At 44.1% G+C, this 20,451-nt stretch overlaps 1 protein-coding gene across 2 annotated transcripts in view; it reads left to right on the top strand.

Moving 5' to 3' along the window:
* Positions 1-4,853: 4,853 nt before the first annotated feature.
* Positions 4,854-20,451, top strand: part of LOC124777167 — a 614,765-nt gene continuing 599,167 nt past the window's right edge. Inside the window, exon 1 of one of the 2 annotated variants that reach the window (XM_047252476.1) lies at positions 4,854-5,194. In XM_047252476.1, the coding sequence (XP_047108432.1) occupies positions 5,133-5,194 (62 nt within the window). In that variant the 5' untranslated portion in view covers positions 4,854-5,132. The remainder of the gene's footprint in view (positions 5,195-20,451) is intronic. The other variant, XM_047252474.1, reaches the window with a different exon arrangement.

Below are 20,451 nucleotides of genomic sequence, written 5' to 3'. Positions count from 1 at the left end.
GAGCAACGGTTTCAATACACTTCCTGGGGCACGCATTGATATCTCTCGACGTAAAGAAGCAACAGAGGAGAATCATCAGATTCACAAACAAGAGAGAAATGCAGCAGTCGAGCAGTGAAACTAGGAACTACTTGAACCTAACTAACCTATGGACATCACACACATCCATGCCCGAGGCAGGATTCGAACCTGCGACGGTAGCAGCAGCGCGGTTCCGTACTGAAGCGCCCAAGAAAACAGGAAAAACCAAGGCTGAATTTTGTAAGACAATGATAGCTCCAATTCTTTTTTACGAAAGTGAAACGTGGGGGTATAAGTAAACGCCACGATTGCATACAGGCCACAGAGATGAGGTTTCTAACATCTGACAGATTTCGAAATTCGGAATTTAGAGAAGAACTAAATACATTTAACATAATCAGCAGCATATAAGGAAATACGAGAAACTGGAATAAACATCTCGAAAGAATGAGTGGAGAAAGATCACGTTTCCAGGTAAGACGATTTTAACCAGTTGGGAGAAGAAGTCAAGGAAGTGATCGGTACTGTAACAGGGAAAACGAAAAAAAGCCTACTGCCTGAAGTGAAGATGATGATGACTAAAGATGTCGGGATGTGGGCACAGTACTTCACAGTTTGGTTGGAATTCAGACAGCGAGATTGAAAAACGCAGTTCGGAGCACCTGAAGAGGACGATAGAGGCAGTCGTCGAAATATCGTGCAGAAAAGTGGACATAACTACTCGACTGAACTCCTGAAAGCACTTGCCAGGAAAGTACTTGGGCTCGAACAAACACAAATACACCAAAATCGAGTGAGAAATAATGTAAAGGTATCTTATTGCGCTAGTGGTACCCCCCCTTTGCAAAACTCTGCAGTCGTCCGGTAGAGGCCTCTGCGTATGCCACGCCGCATTGCACACTGACCTGCCGGTACGCCAGTTGGGACCAGCAGGGACGGTGCAGTGTGCCTCTGAAGTTGCGTTTTGTGACATTATTTGTGTATTGAAGCGTCAGATGGCTCGGCGATTGGTAATCAATCGTGCTAATGTTTTACGATTGGTTGAGATGAAGTTACAAAGAACCCTTCTTCGTGAAGATGGTATTGGTGTAGAAGACGAATCATTCGCATGTTTTCTGGTATCTATTATAGTGCAGAAATATGAGCATAAGTTATAAACAGATACTGTTGTAACACTGACATATAATGATGATGATAGGGATGATAATGACGAACAACTCATTGCAAACGGTAGTGCTACGGCAAGTGCGGGAAGAGGCGATGGAAGCAGTGACAGTGAATACCAACCGTCTCCCAAGAAGAAGGTTAAAGCAAGTATCATCACGGCGTTTGAGGACAACACACTGCAGAACATGTACGATGATTATTACGTAAGAGGTTTCGACACATACGACAAGCTTCTGAAAAGATACCCTAAACTGAAGTCTAAAAGCAGTTTAAAAAACATACTGGATTACGTGGCAAAGAAAAGAGAAGGGAATACAGTTTTCAAAGGAAATCGTACACTGCTGTTCAAGACCATCAACGAGCGTGTAATGGCAAAATTCGATGAAGCGCGAGAATGCGGTTCCGCCGTTCATTATTGGCATTTACAACATTGGGCATTGGTCGTAGCCAGAAAACTCGGGTGTACAAACTTTACAGCTTCACTAGGATTTATTACTAATTTGAAAAAGGAGTTGAAACGTCCCCTTTCAACAATTATACAGGACTGTGCTTAAACTGACACACAATATTTTGTTAGCGCAACGCAATCTGACTTTCAAAATTCCCTACAAAAGAATGGCCCTGACTAACATTAAACTATACCTTTCACAAATCACTTACCTCACAAAAATCTTCGCTGCTCAAGCTACTGCAATACAGCGAGCGCCACTACTGCCAGCTAAATAAAAGATTCAAACTATGGAAGGCACTAACTACTGATAGGGATAGTTAGCAAATGAAAGATATTAGTAGAGAACAAACAATGTATTTACCTTGATATCATCAGGTATAAATATAGCAGTTCATGACAAATTACAAACCTCCGCCATCTCTCTCCCCACATCCACCACTGCTGGCGGCTCACCTCCAACTGAGCAACGCTACGCGCTGTTCACAGCCAGCTGCCTAACACTACAATGGCGAGTATTTCAACAATGCAAAGCAGCCACAGACTGCACACAGCACAGCCAGTGATTTTCATACAGAGGTGGCGTTACCAATAAAAAAACCTAAACAGCCTACTTACATAGAGAAAACATAAACAGCCTACTTACATAGAGAAAACATAAACAGCCTACCCTACATAGAGAAAACATAAACAGCCTACTTACAGAGTTTAGGATAACATCATGCCGTATCACTATGCTCCAAGCACGAAAAGATAAGGATGACGAAGAAGAGCTGATTGAAAGAGCTCAAACGTTTGTTGCTGACGTCAATGAGCATATCACGAGAGAAACATGGATATTAGTTCTGTATGGAACTGTGATCAGAGTCAGTTCAACTATGAACTTTCTTGCGACAGAACACTATCCATAAAAGGGGAGAAACACTGTCGCGATGTTGCAATCAGTTAACTGTGCAACACATAGTAGATAGTGTCGGAAGTTCCATGCGGCTTTTCGCGGATGATGCTGTAGTATACAGAGAAGTTGCACCATTAAAAAATTGCAGCGAAATGCAGGAAGATGTGCAGCGGATAGGCACTTGGCGCAGGGAGTGGCAACTGACCCTTAACATAGACAAATGTAATGTATTACGAATACATAGAAAGAAGGATCCTTTATTGTATGATTATATCGTTCGACCTATACTTGAGTATTGCTCATCAGTGTGGGATCCGTACCAGATCGGGTTGACGGATCCAAAGAAGAGGGGCTCGTTTCGTCACAGGGTTATTTGGTAAGCGTGATGGCGTTACGGAAATGTTTAGCAAACTCAAGTGGCAGACTCTGCAAGAGAGGCGCTCTGCATCGCGGTGTAGCTTGCTGTCCAGGTTTCGAGAGGGTGCGTTTTTGGATGAGGTATCGAATATATTGCTTCCCCCTACTTATACCTCCCGAGGAGATCACGAATGTAAAATTAGAGAGATTCGAGCGCGCACGGAGGCTTTCCGGCAGTCGTCCTTCCGCGAACCATACGCGACTGGAACAGAAAAGGGAGGTAATGACAGTGGCACGTTAAGTTCCCCCCGCCACACACCGTTGGCTGGGTTACGGATTATAAATGTAGATGTAGATGTAGATATAGTTACACGATCGATGTTGCTATATCAATGGACGGAAGATTGGCAAACAAACTCTATATTTGCTTCCAAGAATCCAGTGGAAAGTTTAGACCCCGCGTGTCAAGGGAAATAGAAACGCGGTGCCCTCCAAATGTCGTCGTCGATGCAAGTGTGAGTGGGAAGATGACGAAACAACATCTGAAGACGATTTTTCTGTCAGTTTTGAATCCACATTTGTCGAGAAAGTCATTAGTACTTTGTGACTCTTGGTCTGGACATAAGGATGAACGAGTACTACTGGAAGCATCAGGCGGAAAACATGTAGATTTAAAAATCATTCCGCCTAAAACTACAAAATATGCACAACCTCTGGATGTGTATTTCTTTAGGCAATATAAAATATATGCCAGGAGAATAAGAGACTTCATTAAACTACTTTCCAGTAATGTGCAGCCGAAATTGCACGACAGATTCTTTATCATGAATATGCATTCTGTCATTTACAATCAGTTACGTGCGGGAGTATACAGACCAACGCTTCGTTACGCGTGGCAGAACGCTGGCTACGATATTGGTGAACCAGTAAACAACTTCAAAATTGTCACTCACGTGGCGTCCAACACTGATATTATAGAACGTGCAAATGCGCCATGCGATCAACTTGGCATTTCTTCACTGTGCGTTTTGCAGTCATTCGTATTGCTCGGAGCATTTTATTGACATTCCGCATTTACATTTATAGTTAAGATTGCTACATTGCGTATGGCGTCTACAATTACATCTACAGTGATATCTAGAGCATGACTGCAGAGTTTTGCAGAAAAACGACACCCACCAGCACATTCAGAGGTACATAATGGTCCTGCAACCAAACGTTCATACAGATCTGTTTGTTCGAGCCCAAGTACTTTCCTGATTAGTATTAGGGCGCCCGTGTTACGTAGGACACCAATTTTAAAAACTGGGTGTTTTTGGAAATCAGCCTTATGCGAACACATTTAGTTTAGTTTTACATTTACCCAGACATGTTTCGACACCAATGTGTCATCTTCACGGAAGAAAGAAAAGAGGAGCTTCAAACCTTAGTAAAATGAGGACATACATTTTCTTACTGAAGATCCTTCGGCTATACCTACAGTAATGTAGCAGAGCACATAAGCAGTGGCGGATTTCGCAGAAAGTTGTAACAGTCACTGTCGTCAACTGTGTAGTCATCAGCGTGTGTACACCGCGAGCGTGTACACAACATCGCAGTTCGCAAAACTCTACGGGCTTTTCTTCTGACGCGTTCCTCCTCTAGAGCATCACTGTATCCCTGACCCAAATCCCGACGGCAGGTAAATTCCGACACCACCGACTTGGGTGTCACCAGGTGTGGGAGAGATTCCATTCGCGTTTGTGATTCATCTTGGCAGTGCCGCGACATTCCGCGGCTCCGCGGATGACACGCGTTGGCGGCGGTCGGACGTAACCGCGAACGGCTAGCGGTACCTGCCGAGACAGCTCAGCCCTTAGCCGGCAGCTGCGGGCGGCCTGCAGCGAAAGTCGCCTGTGCGCGCAGCGGCAGCGGCGTGCACGCGCCCACCTCCGGCCAGTAGTACCGCGCCGACTTCCCAGCGAGCACCAGCGCGTCCGCTCTCCACCGTGCCATGACCACACGGACCGGTCACCTGCCATCTCGTCTGCACTACTGATCGTCTCCCGTTTGTCGCGGCTCTGGCAGTTGTTGGCTGTGTACGATAACTTTACCCGCTCCGCGTCTTCGGTTCTGGTGCTATACTCTACGTGTGCCGATACTAGTAGTTGTCAGCTGTTTTCCTTGTGTGTCGACTCTCTACAGTTCTCATTTGTGAGTGTTGGGAAGTGATTGTGTGCCACCACGTCGTACTCGGCCAAGATGATGTCCTTATACCGAACCCTCAAAGGCGGGGGAACGAAGAGGAGTAGCAAAAGTAGCAGGTAAGGCAACATACGTGTAACACATTAATGAAAAAAAAAAAATACCTGTGAGATCATTGTGCGGAAGGATGATAGATAAGAGGTCATTAGAGACAGTGCGCTGGCCGCTGTGGCCGAGCAGTTCTAGGCGCTTGAGTCTAGAACCGCGCTGCTGCTACGGTCGCAGGTTGGAATCCTGCCTCGGGCATGGATGTGTGTGATGTCCTTACGTTAGTTGGTTTGAGTAGTTCTAAGTCTAGGGGACTGAGGACCTCAGATGTTAAGTCCCATAGTGCTCAGAGCCATTTGTACCAAAGAGACAGTGCGACACGTAAGTTGGAGATGATGGGGATGAAATCGAGCGTGGCCGTATTGGAGAAACCATTCCAGCATTCGCCAAAAACTTACGAAGTTGCTAATAGAAAATGCATAGCACTGACTTACTTCAACACCAGATGGGAAGAAAGGACCAAACTGGGAGGGTGGGAGTGGGGGGGTGGGGGGGAGGCGCGGAGAGCACCCGAATGCTGCAAAACCAGCCAAAAACTTGTTGTCAAAAAGAAAAATGACTTTTTCTTTCAAAAATGGTTCAAATGGCTCTGAGCACTATGGGACTCAACTGCTGAGGTCATTAGTCCCCTAGAACTTAGAACTACTTAAACCTAAGTAACCTAAGGACATCACACACATCCACGCCCGAGGCAGGATTCGAAACTGCGACCGTAGTGGTCACGCGGTTCCAGACTGATGCGCCTAGAACCACTCGGCCACACCGGCCGACCTTTTTCTTTCATCAGGAGATGAATTTATCAGTTTGGTAGCTTACAGGGTAGCTATAAATTAATGGAGAAAAAAAAGGGAAACTGACTTCACAAGATACAGTGAACCGCGTGATGAAGGGTGCATCGAACCAATATTAGCGGATTTTGTTTTCTGTTCCATCCGTGTAAACAGCGAGGGAAAAATGACTGTCTACATATCTCCGTACGTGCCGTAATCTCTCTTACCTTATGATCCCTGCGCGAGATAGACGTGGCAGCATAATGGTAGCACAATCTTCTCCAATAAGGTTTTCTAAATTTATCCGGTAGGGAAGAACGATATATGCTAAGTTATCACAGACGGAATAACACGCAAGTTGGAGACGTATTGGGAAGAGGACGAAACTGGCTGTATTGCAGGAACCATATAGGGGTTCGCCTAAAGTGGTTTAGGAGAACCACTGAAGAAGTGGCTAATAGATGGAAAATATGCAACGGATGTGGTGTTGGTTCGTTTGAAGACAGAGTCGGAAAAAATGTTCAAACTGGAGAGGATGGGAAGGGTTGGATGCCGCAGGGGGGAGAGGTGGGGTTGGGGATGTTAAAGCTACTGATGAGTTACTAATAGTGCTCAAAGTTGTGAAACGAACGATACACCAGTTGTCACAAAGAAAAAGAGAAGTGCGAACCATACTACGCTACATCAGGACGTGACTTTGTCAAGGGAATCCCTAGACCGTATAAGATGTCCACGAAGAAGGGCTTATATGGAAGATAGAAATTAAGTGAGGGAAAAAAAATTCGTTGAGAGTAATATCTACTTCTATGAATATACTCCGCGAGCTACTGTACAGTGCATTGCGGAGGGTACTTTGGACTAATACTAGCCATTTTCTGCCCTATTCCTTATGAGTTTTGAGCGAGATATAAATAAAAGACAGACTTAATGTCACGTTGAGAGCCTGCGATCACGAGGCACTTCTATTGCGATTATTTTAAGCTGTTGATCGCATAAGCAGCTTATTATGATTACCGTTTTCGGCGTTAGCCATCTTCACTCTTACTACTGAAAATGTGAAAAAAAATCTGGACTTAAGAATTTCATTTACAGTAAACTTAAATAGGTGCAATTCATATTTGTATAACCGATACGATTAACATAGATACGATGTACAAACAGCAATTTTTCCCACTGCTAAATACAAAATGTATCTTGTAAGTTTTTCTCTGCAGCGTATAAACGTCACAATTTAAAAGTACTGTGGGTGAGTGACATTGGCATTATTACATAATCATACATAAGTAAAACAGGTTACTTGCTTCAGAATGTCTGGTATACTGAATAATATACTTTCTAAAATACGCAGTTTTTTGAAAAGCACATAAATTTATATTAAAATTGTCCTGAATACTCGTTCAGGTTTTACAAATGAGAACATAACAAAAATAAAAGTAAAAAATTTGTTGAGTTGTAACATCTAAATAAATATTCAGGTCAGTTTTTTATGTAAATTCATGTATATTTTTAAACAACTGCATATTTTAGAAGTACATTATTCCGTTTGTTAGATATGGATGATGCCATTTATTTTACCTACTTATTTTTATATAAACATGCCATTACCACCCATCGGCAGCACATTTAAATAACGACATGTACACGCCGTACAAAAAACAACTTACGACAAGATGAACTTTGCATTTAGCAGCAGGAAAAAATATTATGTTTGTACATCTTACCTGTATTACTCATAGGAGCTATATAAATATGAATTACAGTTCATTATACTTGTTGTAATGTAATAATAAATTGTAGATCTTTTTCTACGTATTTGCTGTAAGAGATGTGAAGAAGGCTAACGCCAAAGACGGTAAAGTGCATATGCAATCAATTACTTTTCATGATTCCTATACGGGATGTGCAAGGGTGACAACAGAATTTTCTCAGAGTCTTCCTCGAACAGTGGCCAAGTGTATCCAATAGGAATAGGGAAGGGAGAACCAAGTCGCCTTCCTTCTAGAGGTTCTCAGCCGGCCTCTGTGGCCGAGTGGTTCTAGGCGCTTCAGTCCAGAACAGCTCTGATGATGCAGTCGCAGGTTCGAATCCTGCCTCGGGCATGGATGTGTGTGATGTCCTTAGGTTAGCTAGGTTCAAGTAGTTCTAAGGCTATGGGACTGATGACCTCAGATGTTAAGTCCCATAGTGCTCAAAGCCATTTGCACCATCTAGAGGTTCTCATTCATTTTCCTCAAGCATCTCAGTACCGGCTATACTTCCCAATTACGAACCTAGCAGCGCGTCTCTGGTAAGGACTCCAAACGCTAGAGGAGTCTTCTGTAACTGGTCTCGCTAGCCTCTGTTCGGTCTCTGTTGCAGATGTACTGCTCTTTCCTAGAACCCTTCCATTCGCCCTCCCCAGTACTGATATTTTTTATTCGTCCTGTTCGTGTCACTCCTCTCTACAACCCCTAAATACATGGTCGATGTTAGTGAATGAGTGAATGAAACAAACTTGTATCCAAACAAGACACAGCGAATATCGTCGAAATTTGCAGTGGCCTGCAAATATTTCCCGTGTAATAAATACAAAAATAAATGGGAATAAAAAAAGCAAACGAACTACACTCACTCTGTAACGAGCCAACGGATACCATTGGTATCGAAATACTCAGAAAATATTCCTTAACAATATCCCAAATTTTATCGCTGCAGTTCGGGTTCTTCCCGTATAAATGTTAATCCGCTACTGGTTCCCTTTCCTGGAAAAAATGAATTACTTCAAACTGTTTATCGAAAGTGTGCTAACGTTTCTAATGATACCCAGAAGACTGCAAGAAAAAGTAGTCCCGTAATATCAACTGTTCGTAGATAGTTGTCTTAAATGAAGGAAAAGGTGATTCTATCAACAATTGTGTTGGGAATATCTTACTTTACACTGGAGATGTTACAGCATAGAAAACTGAATCAGCGTGACTACGAGATATTATCGGGCATGGTTTGTAAGCTGTGTGAAGAGTGACTCGATAGACTTGGGTTCGTTGTTCGGAAGTGATCCGAGTAGCTGTTGGCATCTCAGAACGAGGCATTGCACTGAAATATCCATCCTCTCAAGTTGTTCATCAGCACCACTATTTTTCAATTCACACTTAAGTGCTTGGCAGAGGCTTCATAGAACCATTTTTTGTTAGACTACAGTGTTTCTTGACCGTTCCGCTCTCGAATAGCACTTGGGAAAAATTAGCACCTAAACCTTTTCGTGCGACGTCTGATTTCTCTTATTTTTCGCGATGGTTATTTATTCTCATGTTGGGGGAACCAACAAAATAATTTTGCATTCTGAGGAGAAAATTGGTGATTTAAATTTCGTGAGAAGATCTCCAGAAAACGAAAAACGCATTTGCTTTGGTGACTGCGACCCCAACTTTCGTATCGCATCCGTGACACCCTCTCCCCAGTTTCACGATAATACAATACGAGCTGCCCACCTTTCAAATTTTTGGACGTACTGCGTCATTGCTATCTGGTAAGGAACCCATACAGCACAGCAGCACTCTTTAAAGGATAGGCAAGTGTAGTATAGGCACTCCCTTTAGTAGATTTGTTGCATCTTTTAAGTGTTCTGCCAATAAAATAAAGTCTTTGGTTCACCTCCCCAGTTTAATTTGCTCGTAATTATAATCTCTTAAGTTTTTACTTGAATCGGCAGCCTTTAAATTTGTGCAGTTTATAGTGTATTTGAAATTTAATACTTTTTTATTAGTCATAAGGATGACCCCACATTTTTAATTGTTCAGAATCAACTGCTATTTTTTACGCCGTAGAGATATATTGTATAAACCATTTTGCAAATCGTTTTGCTTACTTCACTAGACAATATGCGACAGCATCATCTGAAAACGATCTAAGAGGTCTCCTCAGATGGTCCCCTAAGTCGTCTGTATACATTGGGGACAGCTGAGTAGGGGAACACCAGATGTCACTTGAGTTTCAGTCGACGGCTTCTTGCCAGTTACTAGGAACAGTGACCTTTGTGACATAAATCACGAATTCGGTCGCCCAACTGAGACGATGTACAGTAGACATGCAATTTGATTAAAAACTGTTTGTGAAGAACGGCGTCAGAAGCCTTCTGGAATCTAAAAATATGGAATCAATTTGACATCCACTATGGATAGCACTCATTACAACGTATGAATGAATAACCAATTGTGTTTGACATAGACGGTTTTTTATACATCCTAGTATGTGTTATTTCTAGAAGCGTCATTTGCCAACATTCCATTCGTCAAAGTGAAGTCGTCATCACAAGGAGGACAGAGCGAGATGACTCAGCGTTAAGACACTGGATTCGAATTCGAGATGGGAGCCGCTTAAATCCCCATCCGGCCATCTATCTATAGTTCTTCCGGGATTTTCCTAAATGGCTTAAAGTAAAAACTGTGATTGTTCTTTGAAAGAGTACGTCTTATTTCCTACCCCCCGTCCTCCCACAATTCGAGTGTCTCTATTGACATCATTGTTAACCTCTACGCATACTTCGTTCCTTTTCCATCGTTAATAGTGAAAAACTGTCTAGAAGTGGTGCAACTTCTGTCCGAACAGATAATTAAAGGCTTCTATACAATCTCGTTCAGGTCATGATAAAACTAATTTATCATACAAGAACTTTGATAGAAGGCTTTAGTGACTAGTGTAAAGATGGTACACGCCAGTACGAGTGAGTCAATGCCTGTTTTTCTGCCTTTGGGAGAGGCCTTCCACACTGGATCAGGTTCTGTCGTTTCATCCCGTAATGGACAGCCGCCAGTTGCAAAGTAAGGAATACCCAAGGTTAGCTCTCTTTGATCGGCTTCTTCCGTTTCGTCAAAGCAATGTAAGCCGAAGGATCACTTGAATACCACAGCGCTTTAAAGTCATGATGGTCTTAGGATGCTAACCACGGAGTAACCTCACCTAGAGATGTAAATTTTATGATAAAGGGGAGGAAATATACTGGAGCAGAACTAAGACAAAATCTGAACGTATGTATTCATCAGAAAGTCATCTTCTCCGCTACCAAGACCGTATGTTCTGTCGAAATATCAGCCATATCATTGTACATCTGGAAGTTCCCGTTTCAAAGAAGTGCTAGTTGCTAAATGTCGACCATTGATAGAACTGTATGATGTCCACATGTCCAGTGAATATTATTTTAACAGATGTACTGCACTTTCTGCATAAACCCTGCGAAATCAATTGTGTTACTGACGTTTACAAAGGTGCGTGAAAATTTAGCATTCGAGTAGGAGCTTTTTCAGGGCGTTATGCACAGATAAACCGCCACACATCGCATATTGCTTGATTTACTGCTAGTTTTGTTCACCACACACGAGCGTCTTCAGGTATTCACGGTCCTGATATATACAGCTCAGTTACTCTGTCCTAGACATTTGGCGTATGTACCACATTTCTGGTCTCCTATTTCATTCACGATTGTGCTCGAGGCACTGATCGGCGACAGCTGATTTGCTTGATTGTTTTAGGCGTATATGTTGCTAACTGTTCTCGCACCTCTCCTCGACTGTTCTAAAAGTCTGCTTTTGTGGGCATACTATTAGAGCAGTCCAGGACAGGTGTGATGACCATCAGCGACACATCCGCCTAAAACAACCATCATAGCCTCGAACGTAATCATGAAATGAAATACGATGAGGCCAATATCGCGCTGAAAACGCCAAGTCTCGGAGAACTTAAGTAACGAGTCTATCGAATTAATATGTTGGAACATCTAAGAAATCTGGACAGTGGTTTCAACTTGAGCAGGACTTGGGATCCGACACTCAACTCATTAAAAGTGTGCCGGCCATCTTACGAGCTGTAAAAACGCCAAGAGACTGCGCATTTTACGAAATGACTGCAGGCTCCGAAAAACGAATGAGGATCATAATGCGTAGCGGACGCCGGGACTCGAACTTACGTGTAAGTAGCAGGCGCGACACCAACAGTACATCACAGGTTGGTTGGAATCTAGGTAGCGAGTGCACGTAAACAATCAAGCTCGCAGCACCTGAAGAAGACGACTGGGTCGTTGAAATGCGAGTGTCTTGCAGCTAAATAGGATCAACAACTCGGCAGTACATGCGAAAGCTCACCATTGATCATACACGCCAAGAAAACCGTAGTGATGGTGTTTATAACGTGTCTCTTCATGTTTTCGCGCAGCAGTGACTAATCCATTAGATTTAGTGCGTGCAGCAGCAGAACCCCTCTTTCTTCTTATGATATTCCGGCTTGTACCTCTTGGCCTGGTTCCGAGGGAGCTGACAAACTGAAACTACAGCAGCCGCTCCACCCTTTGAGGGTTGGGTTGGGTTGTTTTGGGGGAAGAGACCAAACAGCGAGGTCATCGGTCTCATTGTGTTAGGGAAGGACTGGGAAGGAAGTCGGTCATGGACTTTCAAAGAAACCATCCCGGCATTTGTCTGCAGCGATTTAGGGAAATCACGGAAAACTTAAATCAGGATGGCCGGACGCGGGATTGAACCGTCGTCCTCCCGAATGCGAGTCCAGTGTGCTAACCACTGAGCCACCTCGCTCGGTCCACCCCTTGAAATCACGCGGACCGCCCCAGTGCGCTTGCAGGGACAAACACCAGTGTTGATGTTCGGCGTCAAAGACCTACGCATGTGTTGTGCTATGACGTGAAGATCCCGGGTTCGATTCCCGGCGGGGTCAGGTATTTTCTCTGCCTCGTGATGGCTGGGTGTTGTGTGCTGTCCTTAGGTTAGTTAGGTTTAAGTAGTTCTAAGTTCTAGGGGACTGATGACCATAGCTGTTAAGTCCCATAGTGCTCAGAGCCATTTGAACCCATTTTTTTTTTGACGTGAAGAAACTACAATCGTCTGCTCATAACTGTGGGTTCCTTTGATTGCTCTGCGGTATGGCTCATGGGAACTACAACATGTCAAACATTAGTTCACTTCCTTTCAAGAATGATGAAATCGATGATTACCTTTATACAGTCCACTGCCACAGGAGAGTGTGGAATATTTACAACTACTTTTAGATAATAAGTCCAACATTTACAAAAGTACAGTTCAAAATGATTCAAATGACTCTGAGCACTATGGGACTTAACTTCTGAGGTCATCAGTCCCCTAGAACTTAGAACTAGTTAAACCTAACTAACCTAAGGACATCACACACATCCATGCCTGAGGCAGGATTCGAACCTGCGACCGTAGTGGTCGCGCGGTTCCAGACTGTAGCGCCTAGAACCGCTCGGCCACCCCGGCCGGCGTACAGTTCCATTTGAGACAGGAATACCATTGGTATCCTTACCAGATGACGCTGACTGTTTCATCAGATGTCACGAACTGGGACAGAACGAGTCGACGGTCGGCTCCATATCGATCTCAGTGTGATGGCGCTGCAGTGCTCAGAGAGAGCTGTGTGTTCAGGAGCGCCTCCCATTTGAAGCGAGACATCGTCTGTGGTATCGATGCGTGTGGTGTGGCATAACGATCTTTGGACGATAGCACATACTGAATATGTTGTTATAAGATCGATCCATACTGCTATATCGATGTATCATTAGGTGATGCGCTGTACCAACGTCTTTGCGAATTTATTAAAGAAAGGGCGCAATTACATGCTGTGTCCAAGTTGAAACAGCTGTGTTTCCGTTCTTCGTAAAACGAATTTTCGCTACTTTCGTTACTACCTAGTCCCAAAAATATGAAGTCAACGACAGAATTCCGATTTTACACAGCGTAGAGTGCCCCGTAACGATGCCCTGCTCCAGCTCAGCCGATTTATGGGGCTGTAAGAACCGGATGTATGTTCTGTGTACGCTGCATGTTTCACTAACTATACGTGTCGTCTGCCCGATGTACGAAAGGCCGCAATTTCAGGGTTTCTTATATATCACATACTTGCAGAGCATCGTCTTTTGGAGGTACCTAAAAGTCTTGCTGTCTTCGATGGAGGGTGAAAACTCACTTTGACTTGATGATTGCTGAGGATCCGATCAATTTTAGATCACAGTCAGGAAAGCCTACTTTAGGTTTTATCCTATGAACCTTTCGTGGAGAATGCCCGTTTCCTTGAAAAACTCCTTTTAACCCTTTCCGAGCCCACATTTTATGTCGCATTAGAAAAAGGTAAAAACTCTATTTTTGACTTGTAAGTACTTCTAGAAGCATTGTAAGCATAATTTAAAGTTCTTTTTGTGTTACGGCTTTTTTTTTCCTATGGGATCCAGACTGAGAATACAGTTCAGGAATCTGAATACAGTCAATAATATTCATAACATTATTTTGGAAACTTTAATCAAGTACTTGAATACTTTCTTGTTCAGTTATAGGAAAAAAAATTGTGATATCCAGTACAAACAGTCGACCCCATTGGAAGAAAATCGCAATATTCACTTCGCGTCAAATTTTACACAGATTTACACAGATTGCATCTTTGTTTGTTACCGTCTTGTACAGTCCATTGTACAATATAGTCGAGCATAACATCATCAACAAGTGCAAGATGAACAGCATGGAGGTTGCACACTCGCTGCTTCAGCTCCTCTTGTCAGGTTTCTCAGTCCGAAGCAATGCATTGGCCATTTGAAGACCGAACTTTAGCAAAGACATAGGCTTCTCTTTGGGCTGGGAACGATGAGGCTTATAAAGAAGCCGAGCGTTCACTATGCATACCTTTTTGCCTTTGGATTCGCTATTCACACAGTAATGTTTCCTTGGATAAATACTGGACTCGCATTCGGGAGAACGACGGTTCAATCCCGCGTCCGGCCATCCTGATTTAGGTTTTCCGTGATATCCCTAAATCGCTCCCGGCAAATGCCAGGATGGTTCCTTTGAAAGGGTACGGCCGACTTCCTTCCCCGTCTGTCTCTAATCCGATGAGACCGATGACCTCGCTGTTTGGTCTCTTCCCTCAAAGAATCCAACCCATCCCCCCTTGGATAACTTCACTTGCAGATCTAAGACTAGGTACTAATGTTCCCACTGCGTCCCTGTGGGCCCATTTCTTTATAACCTTGTAATACTTCTCTGAAAAAATACAATTTTTCAAAAGCATTTCGTACAGTATACCTACATATTTTTAAATTAAAAAATAAACAAAATTTACCCTAAAAATAATTCGTTAGCAGATCTCCTGCACTAACGACCCCATGCATTCAATTGAGCACAAAATGGAAGAAATGTCCTGTGTACCATCCTCTTGGTACTGCCATCTAATGAAGTTTACACACTAGCATGCCATATTGACATGTGGAACCTGTTCGATTTCGTGGATTTTTCAGAAATTTCTAAAAATTGTAATAGGTCGAAGTGGGCCCAAGGGGCTGGAAAGGGTTAAGTGTAGAAGCTTATCCAGCAGACATTGGTAATATTTGCGGATGTCCTCCTCTCGCTGTGGAGCACCCAGTGTGTAAGGTTTCGGCGCTGCCGTACGCGGCGAACGTGTTCAGCGAGGGCTCGGTGGTGTGTCGTCACTGCACGGGGCGAGCCCGGGGCCTTGGGCACGCGACCACTGCAGCCGGTTGCTGGGTAGTCAGCGCTGGCGGCGCAGCTGAAGAAGTGCGGGCCGCTTGGCCACCGGCAGCCGTTCCCACGGCCCCCGGGCGAAATTGCCCTCCCTGCCAGCCCCTCTGTAGGTCAGCGGCGCACCGGGGCGTGGCACGGCCGCCGCAAATGTTACCCGCGACGTTACAGCTCGTTACGCCTTCTAGATCCGATCGTTCGGCCACACCTTCACCTTTCTTTGTTTCCTTGAGGAGTTCCACAGCACTCCGTGCAAGTACGCACACCCCTCTCCGTCGCCGGACGGAATGCACTACCGTTTCTTTCGCTCTGTAATACGCTCAAGTGACCTCTTCTGACCTACGTCCTTGCAGCTTATGTTCCGTGCAGCCAGTTCGCTCCTTTCTGGACCGGAATCGTGTAATTTCGCTGCAGTACTAGTCTACATCTACATCAATACTCCACAGGTCTAAGGCGCTGCAGTCATGGACTGTGCGGCTGGTCCCGGCGGAGGTTCGAGTCCTCCCTCGGGCATGGGTGTGTGTGTTTGTCCTTAGGATAATTTAGATTAAGTAGTGTGTGAGCTTAGGGACTGATGACCTTAGCAGTTAAATCCCGTAACACACATTTTTTTGAACATACTCCGCAAGCCATCTCACGGTGTCTGGCGGAGGGTACTTTGAGTACCTCTATCGGTTCTCCCTTCTATTCCAGACTCGTATTGTTCGTGGAAAGAAAGATTGTCGGTATGCCTCTGTGTGGGCTCTAATCTCTCTGATTTTATCCTCATGGCCCCTTCGCGAGATATACGTAGGAGGGAGCAATATACTGCTTAACTCCTCGGTGAAGGTATGTTCTCAAAACTTCAACAAAAGCCCGTACCGAGCTACTGAGCGTCTCTCCTGCAGAGTCTTCCACTGGAGTTTATCTATCATCTTCGTAACGCTTTCGCGATTACTAAATGATCGTGTAACGAAGCGCGCTGCTCTCCGCTAGATCTTCTCTATCTCTTCTATCAACCTTATCTGGTACGGATCCCACACTGCTCAGCAGTATTGAAGCAGTGGGCGAACAAGTGAACTTTGTAACCTACTTCCTTTGTTTCCGGATTGCATTTCCTTAGAATTCTTCCAATGAATCTCAGTCTGCCATTTGCTTTACCGTCGATCAACTTTATAAGATCATTCCATTTTAAATCACTCCTAATGCCTACTCTCAGATAATTTATGGAATTAACTGCTTCCAGTTGCTGACCTGCTATATTGTAGCTAAATGATAAAGGATCTTTCTTTCTATGTATTCGCAGCACGTTACACTTGTCTACACTGATTCAATTGCCATTCCCTGCACCATGCGTCAATTCGCTGCAGATCCTCCTGCACTTCAGTACAATTTTCCATTGTTACACCCTCTCGATATACTGCAGCATCATCCGCAAAAAACCTCTACGAACTTCCGATGTTATCCAAAAGGCCATTTTTATATATTGTGAATAGCAACTCCCCTGCGGCACACCAGAAATCACTCTTACTTGGGAAGACTGCTCTCCATTGAGAATGACATTCTGCGTTCTGTTACCTAGCAACTCTTCAATCCAATCACACAATTGGTCTGATAGTCCATATGCTCTTACTTTGTTCATTAAACGACTGTGGGGAACTGTATCAAACGCCTTGCGGAAGTGAGGAAACACGGCATCTACCTGGGAACCCGTGTCTATGGCCCACTGAGTCTCGTGGACAAACAGCGCGAGCTGGGTATCACACGATCCACTTTTTCGAAACCCATGCTGATTCCTACAAAGTAGATCTCTAGTCTCCAGAAAAGTCGTTATGCTCGAAGATAATACGTGTTCCAAAATTCTACAACTGATCGACGTTAGAGATATAGTTCTATAGTTCTGCACGTCCCTTCTTGAAACCCGGGATGACCTGTGCCCTTTTCCAGTCCTTTGGAACGCTACGCTCTTCTAGAGACCTACGGTACACCGCTGCAAGAAGGGGCGCAAGTTTCTTCGCGTACTCTGTGTAAAATCGAACTGGTATACCGTCAGGTCCAGCGGTCTTTCGTCTTTTGAGCGATTTTAATTGTTTTCTATCCCTCTGTCATCTATTTCGATATCTACCGTTTTGTCATCTGTGCGACAATCTGGAGAAGGAACTACAGTGCAGTCTTCCTCTGTGAAACAGCTTTGGAAAAAGACATTTAGTATTTCGGCCTTTAGTCTGTCATCCTCTGTTTCAGTACCATTTTGGTCACTAGTGCACTTAACATTACATTCATCAACCACAGTTTCAGAAGCAAGGGAACTAAACCTGTATCAATCGTCATATGACTGGATATCTATTGCTTGTCAAAAATACTCCTCCATGTGTTTTTAGAACGGATTTTGCGAAAAAAAGCTATTTTCCTCGAGCATCTGAACTGCTGTTACAAAATTAATCATTTATAAAAAGCTTAAAACACCAATGTTCACATTTACCTCGGAAACTTAGTCATTAAGATTAATTGGGTTTTGATCCGGAGTTGGTGGCCAGGGGAGTACGGTAAAAGCGTCCTCGTGCTCTTCGAATGGCGCACATATACTGCGAGCTGTGTTACACGTTGCATTTCATTGTCCCGCTGGTACATGCGTCGTAAGGGTCTAGACTGGAGGAGCGAGCGTTATGATCTGGGCAATGTTTTCGTGGCCGTCTCTGGGTGATCTCGTCATTCTGGAAGGCACAATGGATCAGTCCTTGGGGACCTTGTCCATCTCTACATGCAGTTTGTTTTTTCCCGCATGTTGCGCCGCGTACCACGCTGTGAAAGGTAGGTGTTCAGGCTTTTAACAGTGGTCGCATTAATGTTGGTGGACACTGTGTGTAGTATACAGCCGATGGCAGTACCTCAACCTCCATCTTCCTTCTTCACAGCTTGGGCATCTAGCAATCCAATAATTTTTAATTTTAATGACCAAGTTTCCGAGGTAAATGTGAACGTTCGCTGAATGGTCGTTGAGAAGGCACTGTTGGTGGCCCCTTCGTCCATCTGGATGGTCATTTCCTCCACAGTTAGAAGTCTCTTGGCTCCTACACATCTCTACAGTTGTCCGTGGTGCTCCACTGTGGCCTCGGCATCAGTTTTGGATAGCACCATCTTTCCATGCACGGTATACTTTAACCACGCGAACGGCTTACAAACTTAATCCTTCGCACAAAGGCCAAGTATCGTGTCCTTTTGGACGTTAGATAAGTTGCTCCGTTTCCAAATTACGACGACGAATACATTGTTTACCGCGTCCCCCCGACACGCTATATGCAGCCACCACGGTTAGTGCTGGCACCTGCCCCCAGTGAGGTTATTGCACGATGAGGTCGTTGTCTCATTGATGTGACTGGACTCTGTATAAAGGTCCAACTATTACTGGAACAGTGAAATAAGCGAGATTGTCTACGTTGGGGCACGTGGCACGGATGAGCGATTCAGTTTTAGCTGAGAAGATCTCAGATGGGACTTCAGGGGGTCAAAGAAGACGTGATCGACCGAGGACTAGACCGGTCTATGGCGTCATGGGACACTGTAGAAAATAGGCTGTAGGAACGTTCGTGCGTTGGATCGTGATTATTAGCCGAGAACTACTGAAGAATTCAAGGTTAACAATGAACTGCAAAGCCAAAGAAGAAGAAGAAGGAAGAAGTAGTAGAAGAAGAAGATACGTTTTTTGGACAAGTAAGTCTTTCGCTTAGAAAAAATCATCAGACATGTTGGGGGTAAGCTATTCTCAAATAATTAACAGGGTGTCCCAAGAGAAATGTTCAATGTACAGGAATATGGCCTGGTCACTATCAATGGACCACCCTGTATATAATAAACTACTGAACTATCCTTCTTTTTTTTTTTTTGTCGTCAGTCTACTGACTGGTTTGATGCGGCCCGCCACAAATTCCTTTCCTGTGCTAACCTCTTCATCTCAGAGTAGCACTTGCAACCTACGTCCTCAACTATTTGCTTGACGTATTCCAATCTCTGCCTTCCTCTACAGTTTTTGCCCTCTACAGCTCCCTCTAGTACCATGGAAGTCATTCCCTCATGTCTTAGCAGATGTCCTATCATCCTGTCCCTTCTCCTTATCAGTGTTTTCCACATATTCCTTTCCTCTCCGATTCTGCGTAGAACCTCCTCATTCCTTACCTTATCAGTCCACCTAATTTTCAACATTCGTCTATAGCACCACATCTCAAATGCTTCGATTCTCTTCTGTTCCAGTTTTCCCACAGTCCATGTTTCACTACCATACAATGCTGTACTCCAGACGTCCATCCTCAGAAATTTCTTCCTCAAATTAAGGCCGGTATTGGATATTAGTAGACTTCTCGTGGCCAGAAATGCCTTTTTTGCCATAGCGAGTCTGCTTTTGATGTCCTCCTTGCTCCGTCCGTCATTGGTTATTTTACTGCCTAGGTAGCAGAATTCCTTAACTTCATTGACTTCGTGACCATCAATCCTGATGTTGAGTTTCTCGCTGTTCTCATTTCTACTACTTCTCATTGCCTTCGTCTTTCTCCGATGTACTCTCAAACCATACTGTGTACTCATTAGACTGTTCATTCCGTTCAGAAGATCATTTAATTCTTCTTCAGTTTCACTCAGGATAGCAATGTCATCAGGGAATCGTATCCTTGATATCCTTTCACCTTGTATTTTAATTCTGCTCCTGAACCTTTCTTTTATTTCCATCATTGCTTCCTCGATGTACAGATTGAATAGTTGGGGCGAAAGGCTACAGCCGTGTCTTACACCCTTCTTAATACGAGCACTTCGTTCTTGATCGTCCACTCTTATTATTCCCTCTTGGTTGTTGGTTCAATTGGCTCTGAGGACTATGGGACTCAACTGCTGAGGTCATTAGTCCTCTAGAACTTAGAACTAGTTAAACCTAACTAACCTAAGGACATCACAAACATCCATGCCCGAAGCAGGATTCGAACCTGCGACCGTAGCGGTCTTGCGGTTCCA

This window comes from Schistocerca piceifrons, chromosome 2, assembly GCF_021461385.2.
Source record: "Schistocerca piceifrons isolate TAMUIC-IGC-003096 chromosome 2, iqSchPice1.1, whole genome shotgun sequence".
Lineage (NCBI taxonomy): Eukaryota > Metazoa > Arthropoda > Insecta > Orthoptera > Acrididae > Schistocerca > Schistocerca piceifrons.
Note: the sequence above shows the minus strand (reverse complement) of the source record. Positions and strands in the feature narration are given on the sequence as shown.